The following is a 23,992-nucleotide window of genomic DNA, read 5'->3' on the forward strand; positions in this document are numbered from 1 at the left end:
ATGCGTGCCTTTCGTGCACGCTATCCTGTCTCTTTCGCTCGTTTCTTTCCGACGCACTCCTGATAACAGAAGCTGGCGGCAGGGGCGCGAGTTAGCGCTTCCCTGGCTGTCATGCCGCGCGTCTGCTTCAGCCGCCTCAGCCGACGCGGCCGCGCTTTGTGACGGAGCTCGCGGGGGAAAGGGGGGGTAACCAGGCGCTCCGTCACCCAGCGCGGCTGCTGAGGCAGCTGAAGAGGACGCGAGGAATGACAGCCAGCGAAACGGCAATTTGCGCCTCTGGCGCCGACCCCGGTTATCAGGAGTGAGTCGGACAGAAACGAGCGAAAGAGACATAACTGCCAGCACGGAGGACGCGCACGCGCAAAGCGCAGCTTTTTAATGCGGCAGCGGCCGTTGCACGGCGCGGCAATGCGTTTCGGCACGCGCTCCCGTGCCCCGCAAACTTTTGCTCCCGACTGTACATGCGTGGTCTTCTGGAATAATCGGCGTAGAAACTTCGACGCGTGGAACATTCGGGCCTGGAACAAGCAACATGATTGTCGAATTCTCCAGAACACTAAATTACAGGAATAAACAAAAGACACGTCGCTCCCAGGATTCGAACCCTAGCTTTTCGCGTGGGAGGCAGGCGCGATAACCATTAGGCCACGCGTGCGCTGCCTACTTGGCCAGCGCGCGCGGCAATATCAGCAATTCATTAGATGTAATGCAACTCGGAAATCGAAGATTAACTTCACATTTTTCACTTTCGTAGGATTGATTGCAGCAATAATTTTTTTTATCAAGAATGCGTTGTATAATTTGATGAATTATTTACTTGTAATTATCTTAAACAGATGACGCATATTTGTGTTCATCCCATGCCCAAATTGCAGTCTGCAGTCTTGTTGAAACATATTGCCTACCCATGCCTTTCAGTCTCTTCAATATATTTTTTTTTTCTAAAGTGTGGGCTGCATATACTTTGTTTCACCGTAACTTCGGAAAGGGAAAACGCCACAGCCCCCTCAAGCCAGTCAGAGAGACACAAAATCGGCGCAGATGAGCACTCCGGTGATATGTTGTCATGTGCCTCTCTCCAACGTGCATACTGACTGACCGAGACTGTAACCTTCGCTGTTTGCCGAATTGTGATGAAATTACTTACAGTAGCTACTACTTTAATTATTTAAGGCCGTCATACTTTAGGCATTCTTTGACAAGAAGTTTATGTCAGCCATCACTGTGAACTTGGCTCAGCGCCTGTTGAATCGAATGCTGCATTAGCATTCGACGTGAACTGGGGCCCATTCGTGCGCTCTACGCCTCAAAACAATGATGACAGTTGTGTTGCTTCATAGGGTTTCGCGAAGCGTCTATTGTGTCACATGTATAGAAAGTGTCATGCTATGTGTTGAAACCATAAAGTGCAAAAGGGACAATATTACCAAGCACCCATATTGCCGCGCGCAGGGCTGAGAAAGCAACTCTCGGTCACGGACCCCCAGAAAGTTCTCGTCTATTCATGTACCGCACGTTAACTTCTATCATTTATTCCTGCTTTTGTTTTCTAGAAAGTGCGTGTTCATTCTCGCCCCGATCACGCGACGCTCGAGCCGCTTTCGCCGAATCTTCGAGATAGCGACGCACTCTAGATAAGAGGCCGCCCGCGACCTTGTCGAGTCAGTTTTCGCCCCAGCGTTCGACTGTGCTGCTACGCCGACTTCGACGCCCGCGACGCTCTGTTATTATCTTTGTACCCTTTTATTTTTCGGCACAAGTTCGCCACATTAAACGTTTATTTCTCCCTGTTTATTTCCTGTTTTCTTTTGGTCACTACCCGTGACATTTTGGTGGAGGTGCGGGGTACCGCATGCCCGTACAGCGTTCCCCTCCTAGGGCCCGCAGTGCAAGCCCGATTCCAAGCCCTGTGACAAGACCACTAAACGCGGAACCTGAAACTCGGACCAGTCGCCGCACCGAAGGTCTACACCCGGAATACGGACTTCTGCCACCCAGGACCAGGCAGCCTACGAGGCCGACGATGGACGACCAGCAATCGCAGTCCCCGACCGCCGCCGCCGTCGTCTACCTGCCTGTTGCCCAGCGAACCCCGACGACCTTCCATGGGGAGATTCACGAAGACGTAGAGGACTGGCTCCTGCACTACGAACGTGTAGCACGCCATAATGGATGGACCACTGAGCAGCGCCTCCAAAACCTCTACTTCTCCTTGGAGGGTACCGCGAGGCAGTGGTTCGAGAACCACGAGGCGTCGCTTACGTCGTGGGACACCTGTGTCGCTGGCCTGAAGGAGACATTCACGAACCAGACACGACGACAGAGAGCGGAAGACCTCCTTCAAGTACGAACTCAAGGGCCCAACGAAACGGTAACCAGCTTCGTTGAAGACGTCCTCCGCCTGAGCAGCCGCGCCGACCCTCAGTTTACCGAGGAAAATGAAGCTGCGTATCCTGATGCGCGGCGTGAAGGACGACATTTTCGGTGGCCTCGTACGCAACCCACCGACGACGATTCAAGAATTTGCAACCGAGGCGACGAACATTGAGCGTGCACTGCAAGCCCGAGCCAGCCACTACCAGAGGCTACCCGGCGTCAGCGCGGTTCCGCCGTCCGCTTGCGACCTTGGCTCCAGCATCTCCTGCATTCGCGAGATCATCCGGGACGTCGTCCGGGAGGAAATTAAGAAGTTCCTGCCTGCTACCCACCAGCCGGCTTCGGTGTCAATAGCCGAAGTTGTCCGCGACGAGGTTCAGCGGGCAAAACAAGTGGAGGCTCCTGGCAACGTAGCTGCACCCGAGGAGCCCACCGTGACCTACGCCGCAGTGGCCCGACGGCCACCGCCTCCTCCTCGCGCCTATGTCGCGCCGCCCCGACGCCAGTCTCCTGCGCCCCAGCACGACCGACGCCGCGACGACCAGCCCCAGTACGCCAGCCAGGAGCCCCGTGTACCCCGGAAGACCGATGTGTGGCGAACGGCCGACCGACGCCCGCTCTACCACCACTGCGGGGAAGCCGACCATGTGTACCGCCGATGCCCATACCGACGACTCGGGCTGCGCGGATTCCACCCAAACGACCCGCGCCCCCGGTATGGTGAACGCCCTCGGGAGATCGACGAGTACCTGCGACGACCCCAGTCCCCCGAGCCTGCGTCCCGCCGAGAGTTCCGGTCGCCATCGCCCCGACGTCCAGCTTCGCCGATGCACCGACCCCGACGTGAAAGCCTGTCGCCCCTCGCTCCACGCCGGGGAAACTAGGCGCGGCAACCCCTGGAGGTGGAGTTGCCGAAGACGACCGACGCCAAGATCCTCCACGAACGTCGGAGGGCCCCCACTCGAACGCTACCGGAGACCGAAACGACGCTCCTGAAACGGTGTCCAACAACCTAAATGTCATCATCGGCGGCCACGACGCATCGGCACTGGTGGACACCGGAGCAGACTACTCAGTCTTGAGTGGGAGGCTCTCCCGCCACCTTCGAAAAGTCACGACGCCGTGGGATGGACCGCAGATACGAACCGCCGGAGGGCACCTCATCACGCCTGTTGGAAGGTGCACCGCTCGCGTCGAAATTTACGGCGAGACGTGTCCTGTGAAATTCGCCATTCTACAAGACTGTTCCAGAGACGTCATTCTCGGCATGGACTTTTTGTGTGAATACGGCGCCGTCATCGACCTTGGAGAAAACAGATTGACGCTGCGGACACCTGTTCCGCCTTCAGAGAAACTCCAAACTGCGTCAGCCGCCGTCCGAGTCGCTGCCGACCACGTGAATCTGCCGCCGCGATCAAGTGTTGTCGTACCCGTCGTGACCGATGCAGCTACCCGTAGCGAAGTTCTTCTGGAAGGCAACCTCCAGTTGCTCCTGGGAAGAGGAATAGGCGTCGCACGAGGAGTAGCCGAACTTCAGGATGGCCGCACTGTGGTCCTCGTGACGAACTTCCGGAATGAAACGCAACACCTCACAAAAGGTGCAGCCGTTGGCCACGTCGAGGATCTCCGAAACTCCGCCGAAATCGCCGCCATTACTGATGAATCCTCGCCACCTCAGCAAGACGGTCCGTCGCCAGCGGAACTCGACATCGACCCTAAGCTTCCGCACCCGAAACGACGGCAGCTGATTAACCTCCTCGCCGAATACCGTGACTGCTTTGCGACGTCGTCGAAGGTACGCCAAACAGCCGTTGCGAAGCACCGCATCATTACCGAGGACGACGCGTGCCCTGTGCATAGATCACCGTGCAGAGTCTCCGTTATAGAAAGGGAGGTGATCCAGGAGCAAGTTCAAGAGATGCTGAAGGACGACATAATCCAGCCATCAAGCAGTCCGTGGGCCTCTCCAGTCGTAGTGGTTAAGAAGAAGGACGGAACGCTTCGGTTCTGCGTGGACTACCGGCAGCTGAACGCGGTGGCGAAGAAAGACGTCTACCCACTCCCCCGAATCGACGACACGTTAGACCGGCTGCGCCACTCTCGATACTTCTCATCGATGGACCTGAAGAGCGGCTACTGGCAGATCGAAGTCGACGAACGGGACCGAGAGAAGACAGCTTTCGTCACACCAGATGGGCTGTACGAATTCAAGGTGATGCCCTTCGGACTGTGCACGGCTCCAGCAACTTTCCAGCGTGTTATGGACACCGTACTGGCAGGACTGATGTGGCAGAGCTGTCTGGTCTACCTCGATGACGTCGTGGTGTTTTCAGCGACTTCGACGAGCACTTGCGACGACTCCGAGCTGTTCTTCAAGCCATACGGGCCGCTGGACTCACCCTCAAACCGCCAAAGTGTCGGTTCGCCTATGACGAACTGAAGTTTCTGGGTCACGTGGTTAGCAATGAAGGCGTGCGCCCAGACCCTGAGGAAGACTCGCGCCGTCGCGTCATTTCCAGCGCCGACAGACAAAAAGGCCGTGCGAAGATTCTTTGGACTTTGCGCCTACTGTCGTCGCTTCGTTCGGGATTTCGCACGGATTTCCGCACCGCTCACAAACCTCACGAAGGACGCCGAGAGGTTCGAATGGGCCGAGGAACAACAGCAGGCATTCGACGAGCTGAAGCGACGACTCCAGACGCCTCCGGTTCTTGGACATTTCGATCAGGATGCGGACACCGAGATTCACACTGACGCAAGTAACGCAGGACTTGGCGCGGTACTAGTTCAAGTACAAGAAGGCACCGAAAGAGTCATCGCCTACGCAAGTCGGACACTGTCCAAGGCAGAGAGAAATTACTCCACGACTGAGAAAGAATGCCTTGCGGTCGTCTGGGCAATCACGAAGTTTCGTCCGTACTTGTACGGAAGCCCGTTCCGCGTAGTCACAGACCACCACTCGCTCTGCTGGCTTGCGAACCTCAAGGACCCGTCAGGACGCCTCGCTCGATGGAGCCTTGGGCTACAAGAGTTCAACATGACTGTGGTTTACAAGTCAGGACGCAAGCACAGCGACGCTGACTGCCTGTCCAGGGCCCCTGTCGAAACACCTTCCTGCAACAGCGACGACGATGATGACGAGTGCTTTCTAGGGGCAGTGAACACCGATGACATGGCACGACGTCAACGAGACGATCCGGAGCTGCGAGCCTTAATCGAGCACCTGGAAGGGCGCGGCGGAACCGTACCCCGTGTTTTCTCACGAGCCGTGTCGACCTTCGCCATTCGACAAGGTGTGCTCTACAAAGAGAACTTCGGGGACAACAACTCGCCGTGGCTGCTGGTAATCCCGACCGACCTTCGAGGGGAGATCTTCAAGCATGTCACGACGACCCGACATCCGGACACCTTGGATACAGCCGGACACTGGCCCGTATTCGTGCGAAGTATTACTGGCCCAAGCTCCCAAGACCGTCCACCTGTACACACGATCATGCCACGAGTGCCAGCGACGCAAGAAACCTCCGACGAGGCCGGCCGGACTCCTGCAGCCTATTTCTCCTCCAACTGCACCCTTCCAGCAGATCGGAATGGATCTACTTGGTCCTTTTCCGCCTTCGACGTCAGGGAACCGCTGGATCATCGTCGCCACAGATTATCTCACACGGTACGCCGAAACGAAAGCTCTTCCTTCGGGGACTGCTGTGGAAGTTGCCAAGTTTTTCATTGAGTCCATCGTCCTCCGGCACGGCGCTCCAGAAGTTCTGATTACAGATCGCGGATCATCGTTCATGGCACAACTGACCCAAGAAATCCTCCGACTCAGTCATACCAGCCATCGTCGTACAACTGCGTACCACCCGCAGACCAACGGGCTGACGGAGAGACTCAACAAGACAATCGCCGATATGATCTCTATGTACGTCGACGTAGAGCACAAGACGTGGGACGAGGTGCTGCCCTACGTCACGTTCGCCTACAATACGGCGGTTCAAGAGACCACTGGATTCACCCCTTTCCAGCTGGTACATGGTCGGAAGGTAACGACCATGCTGGACGCCATGCTGCCCCATGAGCCATCTGACAACGAGAGCGACGACGCCCAGGCGGTTGCTCAACGCGGCGAAGAAGTTCGCCAGCTCGCCCGACTCCTGATTCAAGACCTGCAACGCGTCGACGCCGGCCGCTACAACCTTCGTCGCAGGGACGTCCACTTCCAGCCCGGAGATAGGGTGTGGGTATGGACGCCCATCCGTCGCCGCGGCCTCAGTGAGAAATTGCTGAAGCGCTACTTTGGGCCCTACAAGATCATCCGACGCCTCGGCGATCTGAACTACGAAGTTCTACCCGACGGAACGCGCCCATCTGCAAGACGTCAGCCGCGACCCGAGGTGGTGCATGTCGTTCGGCTGAAGCCGTATTACGAACGATAGGACTCTCCACTCTCGTCGACGAGTGAACTGTGGACTGTGAACTCCGGCTAGCAATTCTGCTGTCCTTTTGTTTTTTTGTTTTCCGTTTTTGTGCTGCATCGGGACGATGCACTTTTAAAGGGGGGGATAATGCCGCGCGCAGGGCTGAGAAAGCAACGCTCGGTCACGGACCCCCAGAAAGTTCTCGTCTATTCATGTACCGCACGTTAACTTCTATCATTTATTCCTGCTTTTGTTTTCTAGATAGTGCGTGTTCATTCTCGCCCCGATCACGCGACGCTCGAGCCGCTTTCGCCGAATCTTCGAGATAGCGACGCACTCTAGATAAGAGGCCGCCCGCGACCTTGTCGAGTCAGTTTTCGCCCCAGCGTTCGACTGTGCTGCTACGCCGACTTCGACGCCCGCGACGCTCTGTTATTATCTTTGAACCCTTTTATTTTTCGGCACAAGTTCGCCACATTAAAGGTTTATTTCTCCCTGTTTATTTCCTGTTTTCTTTTGGTCACTACCCGTGACAATATAGGGAGAAGAAAAAAAAGTATGCACGCTGAGATCAGGAGAAAAGAGGAAGAAGGGCTCGGCTGAAACGTGCACGAAGAGACAGAACGATGGCGTCGTCACCTTGTGAGCGCATTCCTTTTCTTTGAGTGTAATTTGCCTTTACTTTAGCGATTAAATGTTTAACTATCCGTTGTACGGTGTCGGCTCCCCTCTGTGAACGCAACATTTTATTGGAGCCGAAACCCAGGAGAAAACCCCTGAACGAGTCTCCCAAGAACGCGACATCTGCAGCGAGACAGTCAAACGATGGATCGGTACACCAAGAAACGTAAGGTACTTCGCACTCAAGTGACACGCCTCATGAATGAGTGCAACGAACGACTCAATCAACAGCTGACGCCAGAAGATGCGAACGTTTTACACGACCAACTGACGGGACTTAAGGTAGGGCTAATTGACGTGAACAAAAAGATCGAACCTTTAGTCCCTGATCAAGACAGCGAGACTGAGTTTACTCAAGTCTTCGAATACAACGATAGAATCACAGCCTGTCTTTCAAGACTAGCACATCGAGGTAGGACAGGCTTTCCGAATCAGCAAAGCCCACCGATAACCGATAGAAACGACAACCCCACTGGTGCGACAACGAGAATTCGAATGAGGCTACCAAAGCTCGAGCTGATTAAGTTCAACGGCTCCGTCAGCCAGTGGCAAGAATTTTGGGAACAATTCAACCAAGTTGTACATTATAACAACGAACTAACAGAGGTTGACAAGTTCAACTATCTGAATACAGCAGTGACTGGAGATGCTGCAGCAGCGATTGCCGGACTTCCGTCGACCGCACGATGCTACGAAGACGCGGTCACATTGTTGAAGAGTCGCTTCGGAAACCAAGACCTGCTCGTCCAGACCCACCTAAAAAGACTGATCGATGTCAAGCCAGTGCGTTCTGCCTTTGACATTCGTGGCCTTCGTTGTCTTTACGACACAGTGATCTCAAACATCAGAGGTCTGGAAACGTTGGGAAGACAGCAGGAAACCTTCAGTTCTATGTTATTTCCCATCGTTCAACGTGCCCTCCCAAAAGAACTACTCCTAGACTTCAACAGGAAATTAGTGATGGAGCAGCCGGAGGACTTAATAGTTCCACGAAACACGCTAACGGCGACGACAACGCAACCAAGAGAGTCTTCGCATCCCAGCGATGAAGAAAGAACATCTCCACAACGGAGGACGGAAGATTCGTTTTCCAAGTTAGTTCACTTTTTAAGACTTGAAGTACTAAGTCGAGAAAACCTCGCTGCCTTGCAAGCTATGGATACTTATGGCGAGCCGCGGAAAAAAGAAGCAGATCACAAGAAAAATGAAGACAACGAGAAAGCACGGAAGAGTCAAACTTCGGCGGCTCTACTGAATCCGTCCTCAAGGGGCGATCGATGTTTTATTTGTAAGTCGACTCGACATACCGCTGACAACTGCGACGCCGGTACATCTTTACGAGAGAAAAAAGACCTGCTCCGAAAAGAGAGGCGATGCTTCAGATGTACCAAGAAGAACCATCAAGCAAAGGAGTGTCGGAGCAACATAAGATGCCAGAAGTGCGGAGGAAGACACGCAACATCAATGTGTGATCCAAATTACTCTCCAGGAAAACGGACAAATAATGATACCGTCACAACAAGTGTCCCCGTCAACTTGGAAGCGACGACGAACAACCAGGAAAAACCGATAGTCTTCATGCAAACCGCCACAATTTGGTGTACTGGCGACAAAAAAAAGTTTCAACTCCGAGCACTTTTTGACGGGGGAAGTCAACGCACTTTCGTTACAGAAAAAGCATCCAGAAAACTTGGTTGTAAGCTATTAGGTCATGAGCGTTTGACAGTCGGTGTCTTCGGTGGCAGCGTCACAGAGAAGGAATTCCAGCGTGTATTGGTGTTTTTGACAACACAGACCGGAAAGATACATCAACTCGAGGTGTTGGAGACCGAACTGATATGCAACCAACGAATTCCAGTTCCGTCTAAACACCTTAACGACAAACTCAAAGAGCTAAACTGCTCCATCGGGGACCTCTCCAACGATGAGGGACCGACAACCATCGATCTTCTGGTTGGATCTGAACAATTCTGGGAGCTGACCACTGGACGGTCACGTAAGCTGGAAGGAGGGCTCAGGGCAGTTGAATCTGTCTTTGGATGGAGCGTTCAAGGACCAGTCGAGGGAGCCACAGAAGAGCTTCCTTGTTATCAGATCACAGCTCTCAATGCTGAAGTGACCGAGTCTAGGACAGACATTCTGAAGAAATTCTGGACACTGGAGACCATCGGTGTCAATGATTTCGAAAAGAACGATATGGGGAACGATCCCGTGATGAACAATTTTGAACAAACTGTGACACAAGTAAATGGACGGTACAAAGTTGCCCTTCCCTGGAAGAACATGGTGGACCTTGGGGACAACAAGGGGGTCGCTATAAAACGCCTGCACCAGCAAATCGGTAAGCTACGAAAGACACCTGGGAACCTACAGGCGTACGATAACGTCATAAGAGAGTACATGGTGAAGGACATGGCAGAACGCGTAGTTCCGAGTGACAACGAGAACGAACTACTGACCTATTACATGCCACACCAAGCTGTGCTTCGGGAATCAAGCAACACTACAAAGCTCCGGGTGGTTTTTGATGCTTCGTCACATGCATACGAAGCAAAATCACTGAATCAAAACCTTGAGAGTGGACCTAATTTAACCGCGGACCTCGTGAGCTTGCTGCTTAACTTCAGAACACACAAAATAGCCCTAGTGGCGGATATAGAGAAAGCGTTTTTACAAATTGAAATTGTCGAAACAGACAGAGATGCGCTTCGTTTCTTATTGTTTGAAACGACTCCGCCGGTTTCTGGATCTTTACCACCCATGGCATGAAACGAGTTCCATTTGGAACCACGTCAAGCCCTTTCCTGCTTTCTGCAACTATCCAACATCATTTGAAAAGTGTGGAACATAAGTATCCCGAGACCGTGAAAATTCTTAAGGAATCGTTTTATGTTGATGACTTGCTAACTGGAGTAGATGAAGAAGCAGCAGCCGTGAAGATTTACACGGAAGCCAAGACCATATTTAGCTCTGCTTCCATGACGCTGCACAAGTGGGTCTCAAACAACAAGCGTTTGAAGGAGCTTTTTGAGCAAGACTATCCAAACCACACGACACACCTCGGGTACCTTCCAGGGGTACTGAAGGTACTGGGACTCACCTGGGATCCAGACTCCGATAGGTTGACGTTTACGACGAGCTTCAGATTAGAACAACAAGAGAAAGAAACTAAACGAAGCGTCGTGAGAACGACTGCAAGGCTCTACGACCCCCTGGGATGGATATCCCCCTTCACTGTCAGAGCGAAATCGCTGTTTCAGCAACTGTGGAAAAGGAAGGTCAATTGGCATGATAGCATTCCCGATGATATGAAAGAAGAATGGTTCCAGTGGTGTGCCGAACTAGACGAACTTAACAAGATTCAAGTGCCACGTTTTTACGGGTTTCTATCGAAGGGCCGTTCAGAGAACGTTGCGTTGCATATCTTTGCTGATGCAAGCACCGTAGCCTACGGTGCGGTTGCGTACGTCTGCAGTGCCGACGTTGAAGGTAACAGCGTATCGACTATTGTGATGAGTAAATCAAGAATAGCACCGGTGAAACCACTAACTTTGGCAAGACTGGAACTGATGGCTTGCCTTCTCGCTGCCAGATTATACAAATGAGCGGCGAGATGCTTTGCTGGCGCCCTCCTATGGTTCCCCTTTGTGACGTCATTACCTTGCAAACAACAAGTTCGATGGTGTTTGTAAATAGCATGGTGGAAGCTTGAAATCATTGAGCTCTTAAAGCAACACTGTCAACACCGTCAAAATCAAAGTTCTTTCATTCCTCTTATTTCCGTCGATGGTAAATCCCCTTTCCTACGTCATAGTCAGCGTTCGGCCAATCGTGGAAGGCCGACCACAGCGACGCTTTCGGTCGCGCACGGGGCTAATACCTGACGGAAAGTTTACATGACGTACCAACGAAAACATACTTGTGGACTGACTCCACTATTGCGTGTCACTGGATAAACAGTGACGCCACCCGCTGGAAACCGCTTGTCCAGAACCACGTCACAGAAATACGGAGTCATACCAACAGAATACGTTGGAGACATTGTCCTGGGAAGGAGAATCCAGCAGACCTAATGACACGCGGCGTAAAAGCCAGTCGACTAGTAAATGAGCAACTCTGGTGGTCCGGACCCGAGTGGATCAATAGCCCTGAAGACTACTGGCCTAAGTTGGCTACATCTGCGGACTTAACAGAACAAGACGCGAAGGAAAGACGGACAACTGAAGTTACACAAACAACTACACTTCCAGCAAGAGCACTTCCAGTAGTAGACATAAACCGCTTCAGTTCTGCCGACAGAGCATTCAGAGTGACAGCTTGGATTCTTCGCTACGTAAATAACTTGCGACGGACGGAAAAGACAAGTGGCCCACTCAGAACACAAGAAATTAATGAGGCGGAACTTTACTGGCTTCGTCAAGAACAACGAGCACACCTCTCAAGAGAGATTAGATCTACCCAGGAGAACACGAGACTTCCCCGAGATTCTCCTCTTCGAGAACTATCGCTCTTTATCGATAGTGACGGCCTTCTACGAGTGAAGGGACGGCTACAACACAGCTTGAAACCCTACGGGGAACGTCATCCGACAGTCTTCCCAAAAGCACAACTTTCCAGTTTGCTAGCAATACAATCACACCTTCGTGTGCTTCATGGTGGAGTGAGAGACACGTTAGTCCAACTAAAGGAAAGGTACTGGGTGATCGGGGGACGGCAGTTGGTAAAACAAACGATCCGAAAGTGTTTAACTTGCCAGCGCTTCAACACACTCCCAGCCCAACAAGTGACAGCGCCCCTTCCACCTGATCGGGTGACACGAGCTCCACCCTTTGCCATCACCGGAGTGGACTTCGCCGGCCCCCTCTTCGTGAAGAGTTTAGGACCAGACAAGAAATCCTACATTGCACTATTTACTTGTGCTGTCACAAGAGGTGTACATCTAGAGATGGTTAGCGACATGTCCACGAAAACCTCCTTACTAGCCTTTCGTCGATTCATATCGCGAAGAGGCATACCACAAGTTATCTATAGTGACAACGCACTTTCATTTAAGAAAGCTAATCGAGATCTGACATGCATCTGGGCTGTCATTAGAACGGAAGAAGTGCGGAACTTTTTTGCAAATGCAAGAATCGAATGGAGGTTTATTGTAGAACGAGCTCCTTGGTGGGGAGGATTTTACGAAAGGTTAGTTGGTTCGACAAAACAAGCATTGAAAAAGACCCTTGGCTCCAGCCGTCTCAATGCCGAAGAATTGACAACAACGCTAACTGAAATCGAAGCAGTCTTGAACTCTCGACCCTTGACCCACGTCTACGTCGAGTCTGGAGAGCCGGAAGCACTTTGTCCTGCTTTCTTCTTGACCGGAAAGCGAACGACTTCTCTGCCAAGCTTGCGACAGCAAGAAATAAGAGACATCTCTTGTGAAAATCTAAGAATTCTTTGGAAGGACAGGCAACGGGCACTGGACATGTTCTGGCGTAGATGGACAAAGGAATATCTCAACGATCTTCGCTCGACGTCGAGCACCAGAGCGTCTGAGTGCAAAACCATTAAAGAAGGAGACATCGTGCTCTTGCGCGAAACCATGATTCCACGCCAACTATGGAAGATGGGAAGAGTTACGCAAGTGTTCCCAGGACGTGACGGCAATGTAAGATCCTGCAAGTTAAAGCTTCCTGGAGGAAACATTGTCAAACGACCAATTCAACTTCTATACCCCTTGGAAATAACGCAATGAAATGACACTGTCATTTAGGGGGGCAGTGTGTTGAAACCATAAAGTGCAAAAGGGACAATATTACCAAGCACCCATATAGGGAGAAGAAAAAAAGTATGCACGCTGAGATCAGGAGAAAAGAGGAAGAAGGGCTCGGCTGAAACGTGCACGAAGAGACCGAACGATGGCGTCGTCACCTTGTGAGCGCATTCCTTTTCTTTGAGTGTAATTTACCTTTACTTTAGCGATTAAATGTTTAACTATCCGTTGTACGGTGTCGGCTCCCCTCTGTGAACGCAACACTATGTAACAATGCATCAACACATAGTATTAAACTAGATGATGAGAGGTGTGTATGTTTTTGCAATCAAGAAGTTGCAGCAATAATACTTTCAAACGAGTGTAATATTAAATTTTTCGGTAGCTGGGCCCATTTTCTGCTTATTAATGTCAGTGTGCTTTGACGTTATTATCATGTGCGCAGTTTTAAATATCTTTTCTGCAATGCCTACAGAGGCCCTTGGAGGGAATACATTAATAAACAGCATTTTCACATCACCGGAGTTAAGCGCGAAACACATGTACGACGAAAACCTTCCGATCCGACGTGCGGACTGCCGGAATGACCTTGGGGGGAGAGGGTTTTCGTAGCATCGGAGAGCGTTGAAAACCCTCGCCTCCGACCGTCGTATTGCGCGGTCGGACGTCGGATCGGACGGTTTCGTCGTACATGTGTTTCGCGCTGTAGTTTTCCGATGCGCCACATGTTCAGGAGAAATCCAACGAGTGCAGCCCAATGCAACCAGTCTGCCAGTCTGGTATGTCCCATCAATTAATATTGAGCGGTCAGAGATGCGAGTGTCCTGAAGGCGTAAATGAGCAGCGGAAATATGATTATTTGGTTAGTGTATCAAATATGTTTATTTCCACTTTATTACATAATTATTGGTTTACTGCAAATGGTTCCATAACGAGTTCCTTCAGCGACAGTTTCGTGTCAGGCGTTCAGTCGTAGTGTCTGTGCTCCTTGTTGCCGCATGACGCTCCTGCACGTCGGTGTTCAGTTTGGTCGAGTGGCAACTTTCACCAACTGATGTCGTCTTGTAGTCATACGTTATGTGCGGCCAGTGACATCTGATGCACTGACGCTGCAGGGCTGGCTCCTAATCCGCAAATTTTCATGGTAGTTTTTTGCGTCAGTGCAGCAAGCTCGGGCATGTATTGCCTGCGTGGCTGTGCCTTTTGCTACCGTTGAATTGACGGCCGGCAACACAGTTTGTTTGCTATCCAAGCCATTTCACTTCCGTTTCGTAGTGGCGATTTTTTCTGCATCCCACGACCACTGCAGCTTGTGCAAGTCTTGTGTAGCGAAGTGAAGTCGGGTGATGCTTGGTGTGCACTTTTGAGTAGAACGATTCTATTTCTTCAAGTCACTCAGCGGCATGCTTCCCAAAGTTGTTACTTGTGTGCTTCGTTGCGTGTACACAGATAATTGACCGATCTCACTGAGCATTCGGCGCATGCGTGACGCCGCCATTACTTTAGTTGCCGGTAGGCAGACTGCCGCATATGCGGGGGCTCGTGCTGTCTCGTGCTCCACAAGCGTAGAGCTCCAGCAAGGTTATAGCACGTGCAGAAAGACTAAAGTTCCCTTGATGCATTGCGGCAGCGGTGGCGTAGTCAAACTGGCTGGTGAGATCGGTCTATTGGTGTCAGCAAATTGTTAGGTATTGTCCTTGGCCGAAAACCGACACCAAATCAATTGCCCTTGCATTGCCGCTCACCTGCTTTGTCGTGCTTACCTGTGGTCGAGGGGATAGGGATGAGGAGTTTCAATGTAATGTCGGAACCAGGGGAAAAGGCCGCCGAAGGTATTCCTCAATGGCCCGCGGACGCTCCTCGAGACGTTGCCAAGGGTCGTTCGGCACAAACCCTTGCAGGCCAATTCATTGGTATGGGCACCTCCAATAGACATGTTCGGCCTCATGCAGCACCTCCGTTTTCCTCTGTAAACTTTGTTCAGCGGGGACCTTCACTGGTTCTTCCCGATATCGAGAATGCTTCAGCGTTGGGGTGTCGCGTTGAATTGGCATTGAATACTAACGGGTAGCCGGTGGCGATCGTCGTTACTTTGTGGCATAAGTCACCCTCGGTTCGTCAGATGCCGCTTCGCTCGAAAAAGTCTCCAGTTTAAATCCCTGTCGAACTTGTTCCGAAACAATCTCAGATATCAAAAGAAAATTCGGGCAACTGATGGCAGGAAGAAGCTTACTGATCTCATCCCGGACAAAGTCGTGGATGATGTCACGGATTCCTGGGAGGCTGGCGTCAAAGTTGCAGCTTGACGGCTCGAATATCGAGACGCTAGGGAGTTGTTGATAGTGACAGGCTTGGGCCTGAAATGTACATTCAATGTTGGAAGCCTCGGTGATATAAACACTTTGACTGTTGTCGTGGGGTTGCGGACAAGGCTGCCGAAGGTGTTGTCCCTCACATGAGGGACATGGGACTCTTAGCTTCTTGTCTTCTGTAGCATTAGGGTTGGCGTGGGTGGCCTGATCCTGGACAGAATCAGGAATTCGGCTTTCTCTCGTCAATGTTGACTGATGAACGTGCGCTTCAGTTTGATTGTGCGAACTTTTCACGACGTTAAGGATGATTCGTGGTTCTTAAACCAATGCCTGACAGTTTCTTCCACGAGAACTATAGGTTCCGCAAGAGCTGGTTGTCTGTTCATCCACTGTGGTGGGCGACACGGTCATATTGTTCAATCCAGCCCTCGACGCCTTCATACACCTTGCGTGAAAGGGCGTCGGAGTGTGAGGTGCGACGGCCATGCAAACAAATTTTTGGGAGCGGACGCCGTTTGCTGCTACAGGTTTTTTATTGTGGGCTTATACCCCTGTTACACGGGCACCCTTAGCCGTGGTTAACTCAGCTTTATCTGCTGTTACGTGGCACCACAGTTACCGCACTATACTCTCGGACAGCTATTTCAGAAGAGGTGAAGAGCGCGCGTGTACTGCTTCGATGGGTGCTCAAGATGCTCAAACGCACGTTCACCCATAGCTTTGACTGCATAGCCGCAGAATGTTGACCGCAAGTATTGTGCACTCACTGTGGCTTAGCGTAAGTGCGCCCCTGTAACAAGGGTATAAGTCAGCTTCAGTTTTTCTGGCAAAAGGCCGAATTCCGGTGGTTCTTGCTGGTAGCAGCGACTGGCTCGGATTTCAAGTTCTTCGTGGTGCATTTCTGAGGTTCGTTCTTGTGGTACTCGCTCGTCTTGCGGTTTTTGTGCCGGGCTCAGGATAGGACTTGGTTCACGGCTCGTCCGGGGTTTAAGGCGTGAAATAGTCCGCCACCGCGTGTCCCGTTATCGGGCAACTCGGCTGAGGAGCCACCAGGGTGCACACAGAGTGAAGGACTATGGCTAAAGTACCTAGCACCTCCACCAGAACATACGATGGCAGCTGGGCATGGGTTGGAACTTTCCAGAATAGTGAGTATTGATAGAAGATAGGACTGGAGTAAGCATCCGTGACAATATAACAAAACCGAAAGAAGTGAGTCTATCCTGACCACTGAAGAATCTGCATTGCTTTACTGGCATTCTGTCCAAATAAATCTACTTTGGGGTTTGGCGGCTGTCAGGGACGAACTGAACTGAAATGAATGTGAAACCACTTTTCTGGCAATGAGCCGCTGCAGACTTTTGTCGCAAAGCGGCGTGAACGGGTGGACTGGTTAGGTAATACGCACAATAAAATGTACATATAACTTGCAATTCGCGTAACGAGTGTTGATGAAACTTTTGCGTCGACGAAACGTGCGACAAACCACCTGTGTTCCGTGAAAGTGCACGTCTACGCCGGAATAATTTGGGCAACAGCACAGCATCATTTAGCACGGCACACGAACTACCAGCTTCAAGGCAGCTTTTCGGTGCGCCGCACAACCAAAGCGAGCCTTCGGTAATTTGAACAAAGCGGCACCACGATTGCACACTGCCAAGCACGACTCACGCAATTTCTGTCGCTAAACTCTGTATCCAAATGTATTGCACACGGTTCACTGCAGACCTGGAAGATTCTGATTGTCAGTGAGAGCACCGAGGCGTCGCCTTAAATTTTTGTCCTAGCGGTATCCGAATCAGTCCGATGTCCGAGCAACGTAGGGCAGATTGTTCCTTCTGTCGCAGTATCCCCGTCGGCCACCGACGAAACGCACACCGTTCCTCCGTATTTTCACGCTATACCTACGTCAGACACCACGCTGAACTTTGAAGTCGCTTTCGACCGGCCTCATATGACGGCTTCTGCGTCTGGAACCAGCTCGCCGACACGAACGACAACGAACAAAACATCCGACAAGCTGCGGCCCAGCTGGGAAGCCGCTGCCTGGGCGCTGCCGTCTTTCCTGTGACGTCACGTATTTGGCTTGGTCACGTGACTAGTCGTCAAATTTGCGTACAATGGCAGCCGCGTTATTAGGGTCACTTTCGAGTGCATACCGGAACCCCGATTTATCGCTCTAAGCCCCTCTACCTCGTTGGTGTGGCAGTACCAGTTGCCAGACGACGGAGCCACCCGCAGCGAACTCCCAAAGTCAAGAACGTTGCCACGATAAAGGGTATGTTTGTACCATGGCGCGAGGATTCTTTATTGTGCAAGAGACCGGAGACGATGGAGCACGTGTTCCTCGACTGCTGGGATGCTATCCTGTTCGGAGATGTGCTCCAACGCACTCTCAAAAAAGACCTACCACTCACGGCTCGTGGAATACGTTTCTTGTCTGTGGAGGGGACGCCTTTCCCATTTGACCTCGTATTTTTACTCGGCCTGCGTGCTATATGGAGATATAGGATGGCAGTTCGTCATGCGGTTCTAGATGCCCGTTGCGTACGGTATTAATTCATTGAAAATGTAAACCTGATAGCAGCTGTGTACCAGAAAATTTGTCTGGAACTGGAGTGGTCGCCGGCCTTTTTGAAGCTCTCGATGATGAAAGGATTTTAACAATTCTCACCAACTCTAAACACTGTGCAGGGGGCGTTTTATCGTCAACTTCACTAACACGTCAGTATATTATTGCACATGTTCAAGTGAATTGTATCGTGCATTGCGAATCGTTGTTCACGTTCAACATCTTGCAATAAAAAAAAAAAGCTGTCTCAGTAGCTTTGTGGAAAGACGTCCGCTTCACATGTAACAGACACGGGTCCGATTCCTAATACGGGTGTATATTTTTGTTTAGTGTCAAACATTTTGCGAAGTTTTTTTTTTTTTTTTTTTTTTTACGATTACCATTGAAAAAAACAACAACAACAATTGTTGTGGACGATGCGTTGTTGAACTAAACGATAAGGGATTCCCTTTTTGACATTTGCGAACATAATGCAGTCACTTTCCCCATAAGGCAAGGAGCATATGAATCGAAAAGCGTCCGCATTCCGAAGTGCCCGTAACAGTTCTACAGGAATTTCAGCCAGCCCTTGGTCCCGATCCCGTTGATCTTTCGGAAAGTTGTGCAGACTCCGCCGCACACTGCCACTTTCAGATGCAGGACATGTGAGGCAGCTATTCACGCAACATCTTGGGAGTATTTTTTTCGGAGCCGATCACGCTATTTGCAACGGGCACATACTACTAATTTCCAACAGTTAAATGTGCAGAAGAACTTATCATGAAGTACAGAACAGCGAGCGGAACAAACAAACCCTGAAGGAATCGCACGGCAAACGGCGCAACGCAACTCGTCGGCTGCACGCGGGGAAAAAAAATTGTGGGGTTGGGTGTAGCTACGTGACTTCCGCCACTCCCTCTCTCCTCTCCACTTCTCCGTGCGGTGCGGGGATTTTGGTTTCGGTTTCTATCATTTGCGTTTTTTTGCTTTATTAAAAATATATGTTACTCTGGAGCAAAATATTATTTGGGTAGTATTCCGACAACCATAATAAATCGCCGGGCAAAAAATGAAAAATATTTTTGGCGGTTTCAGTGCCCTTTTAACTAAATAAAAAAGTAAAACAAACGAAACAAAAAGTTTAAGCTGTGGCCCAAGTAACGATATTGTTGGTATTCAGGCATTATTTCACTGAAAGGCTTGTGAGTCTGAGAAGAAATATTGTTTCCTTTTTTATCGCAAACAATTTTGGTAATAAAAGCGCTACACTTATCTTGTCCAGGTAACGATATTGTTGGTATTGAGGCATTATTTCACTGAAAGGCTTGTGAGTCTGAGAAAAAACGTTTTCTTTTTATCGCAAACAGTTTGGGTAAAAAAAGCGCTACCCTTATCTTTTCATCCGGATCAACTCATGCTCTCACGCTTTCGCATTCAGTCACCATCGCTAGCACCCTATTGAAGGAGAGTTCCAGATTTCCGCGACGTATAGAGTACTTATCAGAGGTGACTAGGACATTTTCATTTCCCTGGTTAAAATATGCGTATAAAAAACAAAGTGGAAATTCCAGGAAGCAGTTTATAACAGCCAAATATTCTGAAAACTTATCAAGCAAAAATATAATATTTTACTGTCGATATCTTTTATTCGTAGTCTTTCTATAGTTGACAATCGATAGTGTTATGATAGTTATATAGTCAATTGTTTCTATGAAGGATTTTTCTACCGTTTTCCGATTCTTTTCCTATAGGCAAGGCCGGCCCTAGGGGTAGGCGACCTAGCCAGTCGCTTTAAAGCCTTAAAAAATGGAACTTTTACATTTCTTTTTTTATTGAAATATTTGAACAGATTGCTGACACATCGTTATATGCTCGATCGCGGTTCGTTCTCGGAACACGGCTTTTGTTTGACAAAACGCTCGTGTTGGGCTACCTCTCATATGCTTACTAACAACGGAATGTCGTACCGAGTATATAGGGGCGTATAAAAAGGGGGTTGAGGGGGTTTACCCCTCAACCCTCAACCGGAGTTTACCCAGGGCGCTCGATAATGTTGCGCTACCCTGCCAATAGGTTTTACAGCGTTGCTGGATGCTTTTCCGGAAGTCCCCAAGTGCAATCGTTTTTTCTTCGAGCTTTAAGACATTTCCTGGTTGCACTCCTGATATTCTTCGTTACGTAATAAAGTGCTATCGATAGCTTTACGGTAGCTGGCGTAGGGTAGTCATTATGTTACGGCCGAATTGAATGATCACACAGCAAAATGGAATTCACGTGGCATGTCTATTTTTACGAGGTCCACAGAGTATAATTTGTTTTTGACCGCAAAAGTGTGGTTCGTGCTTCAAGTTTTAAACTGTTCGCCATTGAACACACAGAAAATTCACCGCGTTTGTGCATTGTTTGCGTGGAAGAGCGCAGGAGAACGAATGCGGAGAGACAATCTCTGGAGGCATAACCAAGGGCAGTCTCGGAATGCCTCATCTGTTTCTCCGTCAGCTTGTCTCGCGTTTTCTTTCTTTACGAGACCAGACTAATGCACTTATACAGGTGATGCTTGAAACAAGGCTGGTCGTACACATTTTTTCCTTTTTGTGTCTTCCCACATCGGCCCTCCTGCTAAATTAGTGGGCTTCGTTTAATAAAGGGTCGACTCTTTTAAATTCTTGCAGTGAGGTACTCGCTCAAATAATTTTACACTCTTTCGCGTCAAAAACTGTGCCGCGACCATATTGATAATTTATTTCCGGCACCGCTGTACAGATCCCTTTACGCGGGTGAACAAGGGAAAGACGTAATAGTTCGTGTGAAAAAAAAAACTGTGTATTCCTCCATCAGCCAAAACCTTTTTCTTCCGAGTACATAATGACACCCTGTCTGTCAAGCTTTGGATGGGAAACGAGGCATGATCTCCAAAGGGGTGTTAACTGCCCACTTTACTAGGTCCCCGTAACTGTCGAACATGGCTTTCTGTACTGCTGGGACGCAGTGTATTTTTGGGATATCCTGCAACGCACTTTAAAATAAGACCTGTGCTTAATACCCCATTTCATCCGTTTTCTACTCATTGGGGCAAATGAGAACCTTCCGCTAGACACGATTATGGTTCCTGGGTTTTTAGCCTGTGGAAGTCGCGGATAACGGTGAGACACGTAGAGCGATTCCCCAAGTCAGTGCGTGTTTTCCTTATTGATTATGTTGCACAGTGTATGATAGCCTCACACGTATGAAAGCATTTTAATCATCAACCGCCCATACGCGGTGGGCTTCCTCATTTTAAAAGTGTAAACGATGTGTAAATACATTTATGTGTCTGTATTCCTGAATAATGAAATCGGTTAAGGCGTCACCCCGGACAGGCGAAAGTTGCGGGTTTCATCCCCGCTCCTGGCCCTATTTTAGGGGCGAAGCTCCTTAGGGGCTGGCCATGTCCGTATGTCCGTCCGCCGTCCGGCGTTCGCCTGCTCGTGAGCTCACGAGCAGGAGCTCACGAGCTCCTGCTCGTGAGTTCCATTTTATTTCATTTTATTTATTGACCTCAAATCGCCCGAAGGCATTACATGAGGGGGGAGGAGACAAGGTGACCATATTCTAATACAAAATACGTCCGAATGAGACAAAGACAAAACATCAGCACGTACTTAAAAAAAAATAGAAAGCATACAGTATGCTTCAACTAACCAAACAGACGACGGTCAGTGGTAACACAAGCGCATATACCAATAAAGGTAAAACACGCAGGTTGTGTACACGCAGAATACGCAAAAAAAAAATTAGTCACTGAACAAAGTTTTACAGGCGTCTCTGAAAAGAGCGACGTCCGCTAGACACGCGACGGATTCAGGTAGACTTTTCCAGTCATTAATGGCTAATTGCAAAGGCAATTCCGAAAATTTTTGGTGCGACTAGGTGATAATCTTATCTTGAAGGGATGATCAATCTTAGGAGAAATATGGTACGGAGGGAGCAAAAGTAGTTTCCTGAGTTCCTGGTTGAAGTAGTAGATTTTATGTAAAAATAAAAGCCTCGCCTGTTTACGTCTGCTACTCAGTGATTGCAAGCCTGCTCTCGATTTCAGGGCAGTTACGCTGGATGAGTGTGAATAGTCTTTATAAATAAAACGCGCAGCTTTGTTTTGTACGGACTCTAACTTCTGTGCAAGATTTATTTGCCATGGGTTCCAAATCACACTAGCGTACTCAACTTAAGAACGAACAAATGATGTGTATGCCAGGATGCGGACTTCTGGAGGAGTTAAGTGCAAGTGTCTTTTCAAGTATCCCAGCGATTGGTCTGCCCTACCAAAAATAAAGTCTATCTGTTCCTTCCAATCCAGTTCTTCAATAAAGATAACGCCAAGGTACTTATACTTTGTTACCCTTTCAAGATTTGTGTTGGCGAGTGTATAATCCCAACTACGAACCACCGGCTGCAGCTTACAGCAGCACGGGTTACTTCGAGTAACCCGGCACATGACATGATCTTCCAGCCCGGTGCAAACGTACTGGAATCAACGACCAACCTTCCTTCGTGCTCCCAGTAGACTCCTGCCAGGAGGAACCACACGTACAATGCAGATCAAGACACCCAGACTGGACACTCGGCCCTTGGAAAACGTCGCAACGACGGGGACGGTGAGCCTGCGGACTTGCTGGTGACTCCTGCCAAACTGCAAGCACCACCGGGTGACTCAATGGAGGAAGACTTAATTGAAGGTGACCTAGAGGGCTTCGTTCTTGCCTCAAATTGCCGACAAAGAACGACAGGTATCCCTGTACTCTTTATACCGGTCAATGAGGAGCATCGTTTGCAGCGACAATATCCAATGACCTTGAGTATCGAGGCGAACAAGGCAGCAGCTGCTGCCATTTTGCGACATCGCTTCACAAATAGAGGTGGCCTTATGGTGGAAATTGCTGAAGCCACCACAGTCGATCGGCTCCTGAAACTTTGCCTTCTCGGTGGCGTTCCTATCAAAGCTACAGTGCCGAGGACTTACCTACAGAATGGCGGTCTTGTCAAGGGAGTGCCCCTTTGGCATACCGATGCCGACATCACATCATTTCTGCAACAAGACGGAGTTATTGCAGCCCGCCGCTTATATCGACGTCAAGGAAAGTCCGGAGAAGCTGCGCAACCCGCAGACCGTGTAGTCCTGACCTTTCGCTCAAATACAGACCGCCCAGTCCGAGTAAATCTCGCATTTACAAAACATGACGTACCAGAGTTTATTGAAGCTCCAACCGGATGCTACAACTGCCAAGCACTTGGTCATGTCGCTAAATATTGAAAAGGTGCCGCAAAATGCAAGAAATGCGTCCAGCAACATTCAACCAAATACTAGAAGGGCGAAGCACTATTCAAGTGCGCCAACTACGGCGGAGATCACCCAGCAAGCCACGTCAATTGTAAAGCGCGGCTGACGGCTCTTGCAAGAACCAAAAGATTCGTCCATGGCCCGTAAGTTGCGCCGTCAACAAATGAGGCAGAGGTCCCTCAAGGCCCCTGGCCTCCACTTGAATCATCCACCGCTGACCTTCAAGCAACACAAGACAAGGGGTCCCCTGCGTTAAACCTCAAGGACTCACCTTCCAAGGGTAAAGGCAAGAAATCTTGACCCGCTGTGAAATCCACCCTTATGGCCAACCAATGGCCTCCTCGTGACCCCGCATTCGCTTCAGGTGAGCTGAACGGATCAGGCGTACCTCCTAGCACCGTTGGTACGCGCCCACACAGCCAAACCTCCGCTGGAGCCCTGCGTCGCAAGCAACAGGTTCCCTCTTTCTTTGGCACGACGACAATAGGTGACATCATACGCATTATCTTCTCCGTCCTTCGAAGTCTCACGGCCCAACTGCCGCTATGCACCTTCAAAGACATCTAGCAGAGATTCATGCAT

The 23,992-nt window shown here is 50.1% G+C and overlaps 1 protein-coding gene across 1 annotated transcript; it reads left to right on the forward strand.

Annotated features, from left to right (window-relative positions):
* The first annotated feature begins 7,616 nt into the window (after positions 1–7,616).
* Positions 7,617–11,077, forward strand: LOC120839489. The gene is made up of 2 exons (XM_040209759.1): positions 7,617–9,813; positions 10,548–11,077. The coding sequence occupies exons 1-2, from the start codon at positions 7,617–7,619 to the stop codon at positions 11,075–11,077; spliced, it is 2,727 nt and encodes a 908-aa protein (XP_040065693.1).
* The last annotated feature ends 12,915 nt before the right edge of the window (positions 11,078–23,992 follow it).

Source organism: Ixodes scapularis, unplaced genomic scaffold, assembly GCF_016920785.2.
Source record: "Ixodes scapularis isolate PalLabHiFi unplaced genomic scaffold, ASM1692078v2 ptg000187l_1___fragment_1__unscaffolded, whole genome shotgun sequence".
Taxonomy (NCBI): Eukaryota; Metazoa; Arthropoda; class Arachnida; order Ixodida; family Ixodidae; genus Ixodes; species Ixodes scapularis.

What these genes read in the sequence shown, in the direction of transcription:
- LOC120839489 (XM_040209759.1), top strand. Translation starts at nt 7,617, where the DNA reads ATGGATCGGTACACCAAGAAACGTAAGGTACTTCGCACTCAAGTGACA. An exon ending in ACGCCTGCACCAGCAAATCG is followed by an intron (nt 9,814 to 10,547) that starts GTAAGCTACGAA and finishes GGTACCTTCCAG; the next exon opens with GGGTACTGAAGGTACTGGGA.